Source organism: Macaca nemestrina, chromosome 9, assembly GCF_043159975.1.
Source record: "Macaca nemestrina isolate mMacNem1 chromosome 9, mMacNem.hap1, whole genome shotgun sequence".
NCBI lineage: Eukaryota > Metazoa > Chordata > Mammalia > Primates > Cercopithecidae > Macaca > Macaca nemestrina.
In genome coordinates, this window is record NC_092133.1 from 94,569,850 (window position 1) to 94,583,079 (window position 13,230).

The window sequence follows — 13,230 nt, forward strand, 5'->3', positions numbered from 1 at the left end:
AAAACAATCTAGGAGAAGAAAAGACATTTAACAAGATATAGGCTATATAGGAGGAAAAAACTGTAAAGAAAATAGGCTCATGAATTAGTAACACCTCAGGGTAAAAACCTTTGCATTGGTTTAATTTCAACATATACACATGTGAGAATCTAGCTGGGTACCAGAACTCAAAGACAGAATGAGAACAAAAACTGAGCACATTTGACCCGAAATAAAATGTATCAGCAGAACATTCTGAAGACGTGGGCCATTTCTGTAGAATCACATTCTACCCCTACCCCCCCTCCACCTTCAACAAAAGAAAGCATGTTAACATAATACGAGTCATCTCCTGACATTGTTAGTTAATCCATCATGGAGTATTAGCACTGAGACACCGTATATGTTCCTGGAATCCTTTCCCCCAAAGTAAACAAGAGAAAGTCACACAGGCTTTAACACATAATACCTTAATTCCATCAAACAGTGTCCTCAGACTCAGGATAGATAAAATACTGCAGGTCAACGCAGAGCCTGTGGAATTTTAATTTAAACAATAAATGAGAAAATGCCTTTTGCTGGAAAAGAGGCAGTCAAAAAGGATGTTAAAATATACCCTGTTTATTATGAAATATTTGGGAACTCAAACACTGCCTTTATCTTATGGACTTATGGAGCTAAACTGACAAGGCCACTGAGTGTGTTCCCCACCTGCTGTGAGCCATCAGCTTGCACAGGTACCAGGAGAATATTCTGGCTACCCCTGAATAATTAGCAGCATTTGTCACTCTTCCAGGATACCTCTTCCTACCATCATCCTTCCACTCCCTACTTTTGTACCCTTTCCAGTGAACAGGGGCAAAAAGCACCTATTGTTATCTCCTGATCTGGGAAAAAAAGAGGTTTCTAAGGAAGCTGAAATAGGAAGGCTGGGCACTGAAAATCTACAGCTTAGGCCAAGAAACAAAGAGAATCTGACCCACCGTGGAAGCTGCTGGTTTCTACCCATTCAAAACAAGGCCTCAGAGGGCAATGGTCTGAGCATCTATATGCTCCCAGGCATTGTTCACGGTCTCAGTGGATGAAACTGCATTCATATCTTAGAGTTACTCAGCAATTTGTTAATATTTCCACTAGGTTAGCCCCTGTGAGCTAGTCTGGAAACTTTGCTGCTATTGAAGAACACTGCATTGCAATGCTGGGGATAATTCAACCTCTCTTTCTGCATGTAGCACTTGAGTAGAAGTGGTGCTGGTGATTCAAAACAGTGTTTTCAAGCATTTTTTATCTCATAAGACCTGAATTAGGAAAAAAAAATGATTCTAAAATCTTCCCTGTCTGAAGTCTACATGAGAGTGGCCTAAAATTAATATTTATAGGTTATAAAGTGAGTTAAGCATTAGCCACTGGCATGCCACTTAAATCTCACCAGAAGCCAGGATTTGGAGTGTTCTGCCACATGAGTATGAGACTTGTGACTCTTCAGATCTACCTGAGTGTCTCCAGGTTTTTGGGGACTTTTAACATAAATAGATTGATTTAGGATTTTACTTTCCATCTTTTTGTTTTGGAATTTTTTTTCCTGGACTCTTTGTATGCAAGTACAGTCAGTCAAAGTGTTTAATTCTAAACGTGGATGAAAATGTAAATGTAATGTGCTTCAAAATAAATCAGTTTAGTTAGAAAGTTAAACAAACAAGGCCTATTTGCATATAGAAATAGCTCATTATCTCCTATTTCCATTTAACTGCCTATCTGGGATTACAGTAAGAAAATAAAGGCCAGGTGCAGTGGCTCATGCCTGTAATCCCAGCACTTTTGGAGGCTGAGATGGGTGGATCACTTTAGGTCAGGAGTTCGAGACCAGCCTGGCCAATGTGGTGAAACTCTGTCTTTACTAAAAAGTATAAAAATTAACTGGGTATGGTGGCGCACACCTGTAATCTCAGTTACTTGGGAGGCTGAGGCAGGAGAATCGCTGGAACCTGGGAGGAGGAGGTTGCAGTGAGCCGAGATCATGCCACAGCACTCCAACCTGGGTGAGAGAGAGAGACTCTGTCCGAAAAAAACAAAACAAAACAAAACAAAACAAATCAAAACAAAAAAAAAAAGAAAAGAAAAGAAGTCATTCTAGAATTGGAGACTGTATTGTTTGAAGAATGGCAAAATATAAGAGATGCATTTAGATAAATGAAAATAGGTTTCTCTGTATTCAGTGGCCTTGAGCTTATATTGTTTTGATAAAGCAATACTAACAAATTTCTCCTAAATGAGAACTGGTACACGGCAGCTTACCTAAGAATGCTGTCATAGGCAAACATTTTCTGTGAATATATGCTAAGGGATTTTGAAACAGTTCTGGGTAATTTAAACTTCATACTTCTAAGACAAATAGCCATTAGCTAGGCATCACATATACTCAATCAATTATTTTAATAAAAAATAGATTTAGTTCCTCATGAAAACTTTGGTTAAAAGGACAATAGTGTAGGCATTTTATGAAGTTCCAAATCTGACTTAAATTGTATAATAATAGTGCATCTGCATTCAGAAAGTTGACAGACTTCAAGAAAAAAGTGACTGAATTACCTTATTCTGGTTCTCTTTTCTTACTCCTAACAGGCCTGGTCCTGAAATGCAAGTGAGAAACTGGGCAAAAAAATGGAGAAGGTGCAGAAAGATGGAGCAATTCAGTTTCCTAAGTGCTCACAGAAATATATTTGAAAAGTTGGGCCTGCCTTGCACTGGAATTTAAAAACTTTTTCCAAAGAGAGTGATGGCCATGAAAATTTAAAACAAAACAAAACATCCTTAAGATTAACCGAAGGCAGCTGATTGCAGTAGCTCACACTTGTGATCCCAGCAGTTTGAGAGGCCGAGGTGGGCAGATCACGAGGTCAAGAGTTTGTGACCAGTCTGGCCAACATAGTGAAACCCCGTCTCTACTAAAAATACAAAAAATTAGCCAACTGTGGTGGTGTGCACCTGGAATCCCAGCTACTCAGAAAGCTGAAGCAGGAGAATTGCATGAACCCAGGAGGCAGAGGTTGCGGTGAGCTGAGATTGGTCCATTGCACTCCAGGAAGGGGCAACAGTGTCAGACTTCGTCCCCCCCCCCAAAAAAAAACCCCAAGAAAACAAACAAACAAACAAAATTGACCAAAGGCAAGATGAAAGAACAGCAGCATCACCTTGGAAGTTCCGTAACATCACCGTGTGTTGCCATCACAAAATAAGACCTTCAGCTGCTCCCCAGTTCCCTCTCACTACTGTAAACCTATTCTGGGAACTTCGAGGTGTATTGTAGCATATTGTGCCTCAGTAGATATTTGACAACTTATATCCAATGATGGGTGGTTGATGACAATCAGGATTAATATTTTTGTTCAGTGTATAGGAAGAAAAAAACAAGTTTTCTGAAACTGCAATTCAGAAAGATAAATCACCGAGAAGCACTGTAGCCTTCTCAGAGGAAAGCAATTCACAATATGCCTTTTCTCCTTAGGAGAAGCCTCTGAATTTACTTGCCTCAACAAATGTTTTTGGTTTTGAGTACAGTATGAGACATAACATGGGCCTCATAAACAAAGATAAAATGCCCAAATAAACTCACCAAATTCTGGTTTTTGATGAGAGGGGTGAGTATAGTTTAGATATTAAATAGATATTACAAATTGAGCATACATGTACTTTGGGAAAATACTCCAGGTGACAGCCAATATACACAATATTCCCCACAACTCTCAACAGAACAAGACAAAGATGCCTTTCAGAAAGTATCCCTGGACTTCAGTAGGGATTATTTTTTGGCTCAGCCCAGAGATGAGATGCTGAGGGCTACTGGAAATCTCTGAGTTCTCGGGCTGTGATGCCAGGCGGTGGGCAGCAACGTGTTCCTGTGGGCAAGACTAATCTATATTTATCTAAAACTAACTTATCTTTGCAAAACTGAACAAATTCAGTAAGGTAATACGTTGTGTCACAATTGGGCATATTAGCTGAAAGAGCAAATAACAGAACTAATGTTTTCATACAGTATATCCGTTAGATTAAGAAAATAGCTTTTCTGGCTATAATCTTTTCATAATCAACTCTGATTCTGCTATTTTCAGAAATGGTTTTATCAAAGAAAATGGAAGTAATGGTAAATCAAAACATTTAAGAAATTAAGTGATTTAATTTTTATGAACAATTAAAAAAAGAATGGGAAAAAAAAACAAGAAAATATGGCTGTAATATTCTTTCTCCCCTGTGTCTTTCCATTATATATAATTGGTTGTCAAGATAATGCCAAAATGAAGATTTTTACAAGAGACATCCATGACTGTCAGGCAAGAAAACTTCTCAATGAGAGTGGGAGACATGGTGAGATAAAAATGAAATCTGATGTCTTTTCTTGGAAGGTTTGAATTAAAGTATCAATTGTCAACCTCAGGAACCCAAAATAATTGTGTTTGCCCAAAGTAAAGCTGAGCTCAGTATCAATTCTTTTTTTTTTTTTTTTTTAAAGAAGGAGTCTCGCTCAGCTGTTCAGGCTAGAGTGCAGTGGTGTGATCTCTGCTCACTGCAACCACTGTCTCATGGGTTCAAGCAATTCTCCCATCTTAGCCTCCCAAGTAGCTGGGATTATAGGTACCCATTATCATGCCCAGCTAATTTTTGTATTTTGGTAGAGATGGAGTTTCACCATGTTGGCCAGGCTGGTCTTGAACTCCTGAGCTCAGGTGGTTGGCCTACCTTGGCACCCCGAAGTGCTAGGATTACAGACATGAGCCACCGTGCCCAGCCCAGAGTCTCAATTTTCAAGGTAGTTGCCACCTATTTGCAGGGAAATTGAGATCACCCAAAACAACAACCAGTATTATGTTTTTCAAGCAGTCCCTCCTTTTGCTCATGGATAAAATTAAAATTTACATGATCTTGGAAATTAGTCCTTGCATTTGCGTTGTTCACAATATATCTTGGAAGTAATGTATTTTAGAACTGAAAGCAAAAATTGAGTAGTATTTTCTATTACTCTACACAATAATGCCATCTTTGTGACTGATTTTCTCATAGACCTGTGAGCTACGTCTCGGAAGAATTTATTGTAAATATATCTATTTTGGGATGTTTGGAAAAATGAAGAATACTTCACTCTTCTAATTTGAAATGCCTTAACCTATACACAGTTTTTCTCTAAGCATGGGATGTGAAGCCGGGCCATATTTGTGATCTTTGTGATCACGTAGCACTGAATTTAAGGTATAAACAGAGATAAATTTTGAGTGATACTTTCTCTACTGGATGGAATGGGTGTGTACTTAGAAATTCTGCCTCATAAGGCAGCATCCCTATTGACTTCACAGGTTCTCTCAAAGCTCCTTTTTGTCTATATATTTCCTTATCATAACATATACTTTCTTTTCTTTCCTTTTTTGTTTAAAAAAAGATACAGGGTCTTGCTTTCTCGCCCAGGCTGGGGTGCAGGGACATGATCACAGGTCACTGCAGCCTCAAACTCCTGGTTTCAAGTGATCCTCTTACTTCAGTTTCCCAAGCGGCTCATATGACAGGTATGCACCACCATGCCCAGTTAATTTTTAAATTTTTCTATGGCTGTCTACAATTTCATATCAAGATAAAGAACAAGTTTAGATTTATCTTTTTTTTTTTTTTTCAAAAGTAATCTTTCACTGGGAGGTGGCAAGAGACCCATTTCTTCAGAATTCTCGTAGTGCTCATATTCTGTGGCAGGATTGTGGGAAAGCCAATTCCAGGGATAGATGAGCCCTGCACTCATCTTTGATGATGCACTTATGCTCTGCATGCCACATCTTCAATCAAACAGGCAGTAGAAACCAGGAATAATCCCAACCGGAAGTGTGCATAGCTCAGGATCACAGCGGCTTGCAAGAAACACAAGTGACACATGCTTGAGTATTCTCTCTTTCAAAAAGAATGCAATGCAATTTCATCAAGGCATGTATTTCACTACACCAAAGCAACAAGTACTATTAAATTTAATGAGAGGTATCCAACGCACTGTCAGGAAGTTCAAGGGGCAGAAGAGACTTGCTCCACTCTGGAGCCCTATCTCCTCCCACCTCCATTCTTCCAATTTGACATGTAATCTTGTCTCTCTCTTTTATAAAGTGCTTCCAAGGCCAGGTGCGGGAGCTCACCCTTGTAATCCCAGCACTTTGGGAGGCCAATTAGCCAGGCGTGGTGGTTGTGGGCCCCTGTGGTCCCAGCTACTCGGGAAGCTGAAGCAGGAGAACTGCGTGAACCCGGGAGGCGGAGCTTGCAGTGAGCCGAGATCAGGCCACTGCACTCCAGCCTGGGTGACAGAGCGAGACTCCGTCTCATAAATAAATAAATAAATAAATAAATAAATAAATAAATAAATACAAATTAAAAAAAAAATGCTTCCAAGTCCTTCTGATTAGGATGCTGTCCTAAATCCTTCCTAAAGAGCTTTTGTAGCCACCAATACTGCTTCACTGTAGAATAAACTTTTTCTTATTAAGATTCCTCATTCATTCATCATCATCTCCTTTTTCCTCACTGCTCATTCATTTGTGGAGCTAGTACCCATGTCATAGTTACTTGGTCAAGGCATAGTGATACTTCACACTTAGGAAAGAAAAATGACTAGGTTATAGTGCTTGCCTTCAAGAAATTAAAATCCCTGTGGTGTCACTACATTACTCAGTGGAATATGGTATATACCACAAAAATATCCTATGGGGTTTCTGAGAGGACTTCTTAAAGATGAAAAAATGAGGGATGTACCTGGAAAGATGAACAGGATTTCAGCAGATAGAGACAGGTAGAATGAGAGAGATCCCAGGTGGAAGGATAAAGCAGACAGAAGAGCAGCAGAGAGTGCAGCTTTTAAGATTTCCTGGTCTCTGGCATTGGTCATGGATAGCTTGAGAGGAAAGAGGCAGAGAGGGTTTTGGGGAAACAGAGCTGCAGGGCCAAGTTAAGTGTTACATGAGTTGAAAAAAGAACTTAGGGCAAAAGCAGAGGGAGGGGGATATTTACTCTTAGCAGAGATGGCAGGGTGGGGAGGACAGATTGGTTTAAGTAAGCACAGGCCAGGAGCATGAAGCGAGCTAGGTATTGCGAGCCTAGCCTAGAAGCATGGACCACTTGGAAAGGGACAAAAGTTAAAGTATGACAAACCCTTTGTGTTCACCACATTTCTTTTCTGGATTCCTTAACCATTTGATCTTACTGAAATAGAAGTTATACTAGAATTCACTGCAAAGTGGAGTGAGGCTCACAGAGGAAAAACAGGAGAGGGCCTAACACAAGATTAACCTCCTCAGGGACCCCTGCAGGCACTGGGGGGCTAAGAATTGGGGAAACCTGGAGCAGCTCACTTTACAGTACAGTGAGAACAGGACTCACCTGGCTCAGACCTGACATCCAATCATCAGCTCACTCTAGTTTCCATCCTTTGCTCCAGCTGAATGGCCACACGTACTACAGCCATTGTTGCTCCCTGTGCCCTTCAGGGTGTCCTTCCCTAGCACCTGTGCCCACAGCACCCCCACCCACTCACTCTAATTCTGAGCACTCAGCTTGCCCATCAGTCCAAGCCTTCTCCTAATCACAGCCCTCCTACCTCTGAGCCCCTCCACAGAGGCCTGTTGGTGGTGTTTGGCATTTTATGACAACTAAACCAAAAAGCAGTGAGGTTTGAAGAAAAGAGCCAAAGTCAATCCTGGCAGGGGAGGATTTGCTCTTTGCCTTAAAAAGTCAAGAGTGCCAGCTTTTGATGGAAAAATTTCAAACCTCAAAAAATGTGAGTACATTTTGCCCCATCAATTACATCTCTCAGAATTCATCCTAAGGAAAAAAGAGAATGTGTAAAGATCAAGCACAAGAATATTCATGAAAGTGCTATATTATCACATAAACTAGAAATAGATGTCCCAGAAGAAGATCTATAAATATACTGTGGCACTTACATTCAATGAACTTCTATGCAGCAATTAAAGTAATATAGAATTATCATAGAGAGATGTCATATTCTATGGCTACTGCATAATATGGGATCTATGACAACAACTCATAGAGGACCTATGAAAGGGAAGGGAAGCATGATTGACTTAAGCCTCAAAATTAAACTTGAGGTGTTATCCCCAGATGAGGTAGGTATACCCAAAAGTTATATCATCTTACACATCTTTATTATGTCACATCTGTATTATGTGACACATCAATATATACCATAATTTTCATAGTCCTGTTTAGGTATTTCCTCACCTTAGCAAAACCATTCTGGAACTGCAAAAACAGTGGACATCCAAGCCATGATGGACTTCACAGTACCTACCTTTATGTACACACTTATATATTCAAAACAAATGCATGGAACGGTACATGGAAACAAGTATCTGGGTGGCAGGACTGTATTGTCATATCTCTTTCTCTGTCTCTATTTCCTGTTTCTTCTCCATAATAGTAAAATTCAACTTTTCCTCCTCAATCAGGGAAACTACAAGACAGGAGTTGGATACACCTGCTCCTTCTGCCTCCTATTGTCATGCTTCTGAGGTAAACAGGGTCTCTGAAGTCCAACCAGGACCTTGGATTTTGCTCATGCTACAAATGCCCAGGGTGAGGCGCTTGGTCCATGGAAGGTGGACTTGTTCAAGTGTACTTCTGATGACACGTGGGATCATTAACAAGGTATATTTATTTTAAAAAGTACTGTTGATTTTACAACACTAAGGAATTATTTAAAATAGATTATGACTTGTATGTATCCCGTAAACATGTAAAATATCATGTATCAATAAAAAAAGATTATTTAATTTAGAACTGTAGTTGCTGAAAAAAATGAACTTTGAACTCTCCTGTTGAAAACACAAAGCCCCTCTCAAATGAACAGAGGTTATACGGAGATCTGGAAGTATTGTTGTGTTGCTGGTCTTCAAAACTAAGGGCTGTAAATATAACATACATATAACTAATTTTAAAGGTTTGTCTCAGAAAGTTTCCTACTGCCCTGATTTTCACAGATGAATTGAGATCTGGAATCCTAAAATAATTCTAAGGCAATCTACTGACCACTTAGGTATCATATGACTAGGAACCCACTGCAGTAAATTACAGGAAAGTGAGGCTCAGGGGATGGAATTATTCATACATTGGGAAACAAGCTGGTGAGAGCTGAAGATGGAATTAGAGACTTGTCTGGTTGTAAGGCCACTGAGCTGTGCAGCACTGCCCTAGGGTCAAATTACTAAGAATATTAATGAAAGACACCCATGAACCTGGGGATCAGGTTAGAGAATGCATTAGCTTCAGCCATGCTACTAATCATACAAACCACAGAGCCCCAGGACCAGCTGTTTATAAATGTGGTGACAGACTATAAAAGTCTTTCTTTTCTTTTCTTTCTTTCTTTCTCTTTCTCTCTCCCTCTTTCTTTCTTTCTCTCTCTTTCTCTCTCTCTCTTCCTTCCTTCCTCCTTCCTTCCATCCTTCCTTTCTCTCTCTCTCTCTCTTCTTTCTTTCTTTCTTTCTTTCTTTCTTTCTTTCTTTCTTTCTTTCTTTCTTTCTTTCTTTCTTTCTTTCTTTCTTTCTTTTTTCTCTCTCGCTCTCGCTCTTTTTTTTTTTTAACTGGAGTAACCAGCGCTGCATAAGATCAGTTGGTGTTCCCCAGCATGTGGTGAGTTAGAAAAGATGTGATAAAGATGGAGCAGTAACAGTTCACCTATGAGGAGAAGAAACCTGAAATGTCTTCATGCATCATTCTGTGCCAGGACTTCCCATGAAGTACCTTATTTAATGCATCACAACCCCCATTTTATGAAAGAAAATTTAAGTCTGCAACATCCCCCAGACACCTGCAGCAGAGAGTGGATTCATCAAGATGCAAAGCTGCTGGTCTGCCCCTGCATGCTGCTTCCTGCCCCGAGTGTGAGGGGGACGAGCTGCCCTTTTTTCATCTGCACCTCCCTAGGCAGAACAGAGCATATCCATAATACTTTCTGCAGAAGTATCACTTCTATTTAACACCAGAAACACTGGGCACCAACTTTAAATTTTAAGTAAAGGAAAATGTGGAGCACTTGCAAAGTTATAAAATAAAAAGAAACACAGGAGGAAAACATTCCAATCCATTCCCCACCCTCAGCATTAACACAACAAAATAAAAGAGAACCCACAACAACAATAAGATTTGCAAAATCTTGTAGTCAGAATCCCCAGCTTCTCTTCTCAGCCTTCCCTGTCCCTCAACTTTGCCTACTAACATTCTGTTCCATTCAAAGGTCAAGGGAGACTCTGTATTGTTTTTGAGGTTTGGCTTTCCAAAAACCTTGGTTTTCATGAATGTGCATGTCAAAAGCTAAATCCCTTTCTCTTGTTACTGTGAGCTGTTTCAGAAAGGGTGGGAATGTAAGTTTCAAATGTACCTGCTAAAGGTGGCTGTGTAACGCTGACAGTAACTGTGCATGCTTCAAAGAGCTTGGCTGAGCTGCAGGTGTGTTGAGCTCAACCATGATCTGCTGGGAATGCACATTCTCAGTGAAAGAGAAATGAAATTGGTTCTAATTCTGCAATGCTGCAGAAAAAAAATGGCTAGGCATTATGAATTATGCCTGAAATTCCAGCACTTTGGGAGGCTGAGGCAGAAGGATAGTTTGAGACCATTGTAGAAAATAGAATGGTCTATTTGAGGCCAGTCTAGGAAATATAGTGAGACTTCTGTCTCTACAAAAAAATAAAATTAGCTGGTTATGGTGGTACACCTGTAAGTCCCAGCAATTGGGAGGCTGAGGAGGGAGGATGAGGATTGTTTGTGCCCAAGAGACTGAGGCTACACTAAGCTATGATTGTGCCACTGCACTCCAGCATGGATGACAGAGTGAGACCCTGTCTGGAAAAATAAATTACCATGGGCAGATTAAGTGCTTAGTGAGCCCACATTAATTTGCCACAGAAGGAAGGAAGCAAATTTGAGGCTGAAACCTAGTTCTTCATTTCCTGAAATCATTCATGCTCACTCTCTCCTTACACGAAATGCCAACAACCTGGTTTCAATTTTAAGCTTACATTTGCAGCAAAAGGTGCAGGTATCTCAGTTCAATGCCTTGGAACCTCCTCTAAGGATGATTCTACTAGCACTCATTTGAGAAGCCCTGTGTGAATGCAAAATAATTTTTACATAAACAATCAAGTAATCCCATAGCACCTGCATACCTATGAAAACTCAAAAACTACCTACTCACCTGAGCATGATGGTTAAATACCAAGCCACTGGTACGTCTGGAACACCTGCACAAAGGAGATGTATACCCACAGCTTCTAGCACAAACATCTGCCAACTTAGCTTCCCTGTCACCTGCAACTGATGGTGGGCGAGATTGAGTAATCCCATGAAAATATCATTCCTACAAATTTAGAGTCACTAAAAATGAAAGACATAACAAACACACTCTTTTTGACAGTAGGCATTATCAATGTTATTTGTCACTACGGCACAAGGGAGTTTCATCAATGGACCTTGCTTTTTTGAAGCCACAAAAGTTAGTGGTGGTTTATTGACAGAATGACAGAGAAAGAGTTTCTCAGAATCACCCCCACATGCTCTTAACAAGCATATATACCCTCCAGGAAAATGAGGCAGTTCTTCCTGGGGTTATAATTTAAATACACTAAAATGCACAAATCTTACACATTTAGTTTTCAGCATTTTAGCAACTGTTTAGACTTTTGTAGCTACCACCCAAAACAAGATATAAGACATTTTTATTATTCCAGAAAGTCTTCCTGTGCCCTTTTCAGTCAATCTCCACACTCGACAGGCTGCTGTCACTATAGCTAAGTTTTGCCTATTCTCAAACTTCACATAAACGGAATGACAGGGCATGAGTTATGTCGAATCTGGCTTCATTCACTCAATATAATGTCTTTGAGATGAATTCATGTTGTTACATGTAACTGTAACACATTCATTTTATTTTTGGAATAGTATTCCATTGCATGAATATACCACAATCTCTTTATCCAATCTCTTGTTTGTGGACATTTGGATTATTTCCAGTTTAGACCTATTATTAAGAATAAGGCTGCTATGGAAAAGCTTCTACAAGTGTTTTTGTGGGACATATGTTTCCAATGTTTTTACATACACAACTGGTAGTGGGATTGCCCTGTTATTTGGGAAGACTATGATTAGCTTTATAAGAAACAGCCAGAGTTTTCCAAAGTGGCTATCAGGACAAAGTAAATACACATGCATTCCAGTTGCTCCAGGTCCTTGTCAGCATTTGGTATGACATCTTTCTGATGTGAGCCACTCTATTTTATCTCACTGAAAAGTTTCTATCAATCACTTATTAGGGCATTCAGAATATCCTTTAAAATGCCAGTATGACCTGACAATTCATGGATCCTAAATTAGTGTACTACTTTTGGGTAGTTGCATTAAGCCAAATGATCAAGAAGATCAAGACACATCTTCCTGGATCTTCAATCTCACATAAAGATTTGGAGAACATATCATTTTATAAGAAAACCAGTAAAATTTTCAGAATACATTTGATTAATTTCTGTTTACCTAAAAACAGAGTCTTTAAATAAGAATCATTTTTGAGATGCAATGCCATACTGAGGTGTGTTCTCTTTCTCTTACCCTACTAGAGGTATTTCAGGGCAAGTTTGAGGAGCATGGAATTAACATCATCAATGCATTGCTGGGTTTGAAAATGATTTACATCAATCAGCAGAGGACCTCCACTGGTGATGTCAGCAGGAGCTCAGGATGTTCAGGTAGACATGGAAGGCTTTGAATCCCCAACCTTGAATGATGTTATGACTGCGCTTATAACCAGGCTTCCCTTGTTGTGGTCATTGCTGTGAATCAAGGTCGTTTTGCCTTCTATGCAGTGGATTTGCTGAGCTGCTTCTCAAATCTGTATCTCAGAATTGAGACATATGAGAAAGATTCTCAGGAGGGGAGAGATATTCTCTTGGGGACACGATGATTGACTTCCTTGGCCTCACTGAGCAGCAGTGAATATGCACTGGGGGAGGAGAGTGGTAGGACTCACAGGGATGGTCTCAGCACAGTGGAGCACGGTGGCAAAGAGTGAGGACTTGAGATTCAGATGAACCTTTCCTGGAACTGTACCTCTGTGCCTTAGACTGAAACACTTAAGAGGTTAATTAACCTCTCTTTGCCTCAATTTCCCTCTCTGGAAAACCAAGACAGCAGTAGAACCTGCCTCACAGAGCTGTCCTGCCT

At 40.0% G+C, this 13,230-nt stretch overlaps 1 protein-coding gene across 29 annotated transcripts in view; it reads right to left on the reverse strand.

Moving 5' to 3' along the window:
• LOC105499843 (MAGUK p55 subfamily member 7-like) overlaps positions 1-9,476 on the reverse strand; it is a 112,627-nt gene extending 103,151 nt beyond the window's left edge. For 23 of the 29 annotated variants that reach the window (XR_011608070.1, XR_011608084.1, XR_011608064.1 and 20 more), the window contains exons 1-3: positions 2,569-9,476; positions 1,917-2,014; positions 449-513 (exon numbers count right to left, since the gene is read on the reverse strand). Coding sequence is in view for 1 of the 29 variants with exons in the window: in XM_071070134.1 (XP_070926235.1) it covers positions 449-459 (11 nt within the window). In the remaining 28 variants the exon portion in view is untranslated. The remainder of the gene's footprint in view (positions 1-448; positions 514-1,916; positions 2,015-2,568) is intronic. The other 6 variants (XR_011608082.1, XR_011608086.1, XR_011608067.1 and 3 more) reach the window with 5 other exon arrangements.
• Between the last annotated feature and the right edge of the window lie 3,754 nt (positions 9,477-13,230).